We start from the raw sequence: 4,075 nt of genomic DNA, 5'->3' as shown, positions 1-4,075 counted from the left end.
AAGTTCTGTTGAAATGGTTTGATGTGAGGAAAGACTGGCTGAAGACAAGCTGTACATTTTTGTCAGTCTTCTCTGTTTACACATGTCAGCATTCAACTCAAGGTGAAAAGTTCACCAGTTCTTGACCCAAGATGTTCCCCTAAGGTGTCACTGGAAGAGAATCTGTACAAATAGAAACTTTCTGAAGCTCTATGAACTCCTCTGTAATTTATAGTTAACGAATTGCTACAATGTTGCTGCTATAAACAACACAAGAAAACAAATCAGGTAAACAAAACATATTTATGGCACTTTAAGAACTTTATTCGTTTCCTGTACCCTCATCTTACACCCTGTACCCCGAATATTACACATATCCAATGATTATCATTTTCTGTATCGAAATATATGTCATCACAATGAACAACTGATAAAACTCAGTGTAGATCGGATAGTCATCGTGCACATACAGGAATCACATCATATACATAGTATTTTGGCCAAAGACAATATACAGAGATTGACGGGTTAAATCGAGGATAAAGGATGATTCATAAACCAAACACATGTTCAGACACAAGTCGTGGAAACCTGGGGAACAATAGCGTTAATAGTTTTATTATGTGCAGTCATCTACCTGATCATCTCCCCAGTCACACAAATAATTCTCATATTATTACTTAAAATGAATACAAAACTCATTCAAGATAGGTCTCCGCAGGAAATATTTACAATCTGACACAGAAACAAGAAAACACAATTAAATTAATAAGTCTTTCACAGTTTGTAAACTTCTTTGGTTTCTCTATAGTGCATCCATCTTTAAGAGATTCAGGTGCCCAGCTGGCACCAAGCAAGTAGACAGTCAGAGATCTCCAGTGATTTACCCAGGAGCTTATACCTGGTATCATTTCAATACATGCCAATACTGATAATAGGGTCATCTTTGGTTCATCATTGGCTCAGATGCCAATTAGAGACTTTGTGCAAACATAAGATTGATGCCAGCAGCAGAAGGCATCTCATTCCAGGCTGGTCGAGTCTTTGGCAGCAGGTGAGGGTCTAGGAGGAGGCATTGAGGTGCTCTGAGGTAGAAGAAGCAGGAGATGGGGCACAGGGTGAAGGACTGGATTTATCTGACATCTCATCTGACTTCTCATCACTTCCTATACTGGCTGAGGGGGATATTGGCAGAAGACCTTCTTTCTCCCTCTTCTTCTGTTTCATCCTTCTGTTCTGAAACCAGATTTTCACCTGGGTTTCATTAAGCTGTAAGGCAGCTGCTATCTCCACCCTTCGGGCTCTGGTTAGATACTTGTTAAAATGAAATTCCTTCTCCAGTTCTGTGAGTTGTTTGGTGGTAAAGTTGGTTCTGACTGTGTTGGGCTGACCCGCATAGCCATACTCCCCAGCTTTACCTGTAATGCACAAACATAGGTTAGGTCCCAATCAGAAAATGAAAAGCACTCAGCAACAGAAGGTTATTAGTTAATAAAGAATGTCATTGAATATAGTATTTGTTATAATGTTACAACTCAATGTATTGCTATAATTGTACTTAAACATATGGGTTATGAGAGGATGTACCTGATGTTATTTGTATTTGTTATAATGCTACAAATCAATGTATTGCTATAAGTGTGCTTAAACATATGGGTTATAAATGGACATACCTGGTGTTCTGTGTTTTTTGTTATAATGCAACAAATAAATGTGATGCTATAAAAGAAGATGTTGTGTCACCAACATGATCTGATACCAAGTTGTGAACACATATTTCAATAGTAACAATAACTGATACTACAGGTTTACCTGTTTTAGGTGGGTTCCTCTTCACTTTCATCCAGTCAAAGGTCTGTGTTGGAGGAGAGGCTTCAGCTGAAGGTGAGGGACACACATCCTGGTGGTTAATATGGAGACTGTTCACATTATTGCTGTAGCCTGCAATGGTCAGGTTCTGCTGCTCTGGTCCATAGGTGTGGTGCAGGTAGTGGGCTGACCCTGTGCCATCACCATAGCCCTGGTGCTGATGGTGCTGGATATTCCCAGTGTACACAGAGCTTGGGAAGCCATCTGCCTCCTGATTGATGGGGAAGTGGGTATAGCTGGCACTAAAGTTCTGGATGCCATAGCCTGCAGCACAGCTGGGATGGGGGTAAGACATGTGGCCCTGGAAAGCTCCAGCTTGGTGAGGAGGATGATGATGGTGGTGATGGTGAGAACTTATCTGCACCCCCCTACCGACCATGAAGCGATCATCGTTGTTGCAGCTGTTGGCAGAGACTGCGCAGGACTGGAGAGCTGTGAGTCCATGCTCAGGGTGGAAGCCTCTGGGCTCTGTGCTTACCAGGCTGGGGTAGTCCAGGAACGAGCTCATCCTGGCACAGTCCATCTATCACTGGTATCGCATGTGTCTGTACAGTGACCAGCGCGGTGACAACTTTCCCACTTCCTCCATAGGGGCAAGCGGCGGAGCAGCAGATGAAGGGAGGAGTCACGTGGGCCGCGGCAGCCAATAGCGGCGCAGCTTGAGAAAGTTTCCCCGCACGGCCCCGGTGATGGAGCCCCCATCCTAGGCATTTCTATGGCAGCAGCCGAGCTGTCACATCGTGCGGGAGCGGCGTCACACACCGGCAGGAGAGCAGGGTCCACACATAGCAGGCAGAGCAGTATAGCCGCACAGCACGCACCTGACAGCTGAGCAGCGTGCATACACAGCGACCGGGGGAGCAGAGATGAGAGCAGGGTCCACACATAGCAGGCAGAGCAGTATAGCCGCACAGCACGCACCTGACAGCTGAGCAGCGTTCATACACAGCGACCGGGGGAGCAGAGATGAGAGCAGGGTCCACACATAGCAGGCAGAGCAGTATAGCCGCACAGCACGCACCTGACAGATGAGCAGTGTTCACACACAGCGACCGGGGGGAGCAGAGAGGAGAGCAGGGTCCATCCATATCAGGTAGAGCAGTATAGCCGCACAACAAAACAATGTTCACACACAGCGGCCGATGGAGCAGTGGTCACAGAGCGCAAAATGTCTGCACTGGAGACTACACAGGTGAGTGGCAATGCTCTATGTCAGTGATGGCAAACCTTTTAGAGACCGAGTGCCCAAACTACAACAAGGACCCGCTTATTTATCGCAAAGTGCCAACACAGAAATGTAATTTGTGATTTATACTCCCTTCTCTGTCACAGTTTTCATTGATACCAGCACCAGAGGCACCAATAAAGTAGAAAATAGTCCCAGGTACAGCTGTCACTTTAATATACCTCTGTGCACAGCAAGTCCTGGGCTGTGTGGGACTGCAGGAAGATACCTGGAGTCATATCTGGTGATGGGCTGAGTGCCCACAGCAAGGACTCTGAGTGCCACCTCCGGCACCAGTGCCATAGGTTAGCCATCACTGCTCTATGTATTATAGAAAGCAAGTATATAATGTCTGGTCTCCATAGGATAAGACTGATGATATGAATGGATAGGTTATTGTTACCTGTGTATACAGTAATGTGCATGTCTTGTATACTCCAGTGTGAGGGGGGGGGGGGTGTGTAGATCATGTCTAGCGATCCTCAGGCGGTAGTATACTCCAGCCAGCCCAATTACTATCTCCCTGTCTGTAACTCATCTATTATCTCCCACCTCCCTCTCTCACTTTCTCATCTTTTATAGACAGTGCTATGTGTATATAGTAGAGTAGTGTCATGGTCTCTCTCCTCGTTGCTAACTGTATGTATATATATATATATATATGTGTGTGTATAGTAGAGTAGTATCATGCCCACTTTTGTTGGCTCTCTTCCTCCTCTAGCACTTCCTTTACTTTCTTCTATCCCCCATCTCTTATCTTTCTTGTATTTTATACAATGCTGATATATTTTAGTAAGTGTATGTATGTATATATATGTGTGTATATATATATATATATATATTGGTACCATGTCCACTATTGGTATCCTCCCTTCTGTATCACCCTCTTCTCTTCTCTTTCCTCCCTCTCCCTTCACCCTGTCCCCATAATCACATATCCAGGGTTTATGTTGTACTACACCTCAGCCAAGGGGGTGTTAGACACAATCTCCAGGACTAGTT

The 4,075-nt window shown here is 45.0% G+C and overlaps 1 protein-coding gene across 1 annotated transcript; it reads right to left on the bottom strand.

The window, feature by feature from the left end:
* Nucleotides 1-292: 292 nt before the first annotated feature.
* HOXA1 (homeobox A1) lies at nt 293-2,494 on the bottom strand. The gene is made up of 2 exons (XM_072154828.1): nt 1,792-2,494; nt 293-1,397 (listed from the first exon to the last, which is right to left on the bottom strand). The coding sequence occupies exons 1-2, from the start codon at nt 2,369-2,371 to the stop codon at nt 1,042-1,044; spliced, it is 936 nt and encodes a 311-aa protein (XP_072010929.1). The 5' UTR covers nt 2,372-2,494; the 3' UTR covers nt 293-1,041.
* Between the last annotated feature and the right edge of the window lie 1,581 nt (nt 2,495-4,075).

Source organism: Engystomops pustulosus, chromosome 5 (genome assembly GCF_040894005.1).
Source record: "Engystomops pustulosus chromosome 5, aEngPut4.maternal, whole genome shotgun sequence".
Classification (NCBI taxonomy): domain Eukaryota; kingdom Metazoa; phylum Chordata; class Amphibia; order Anura; family Leptodactylidae; genus Engystomops; species Engystomops pustulosus.
This window is presented reverse-complemented; position numbering and strand designations above follow the sequence as displayed.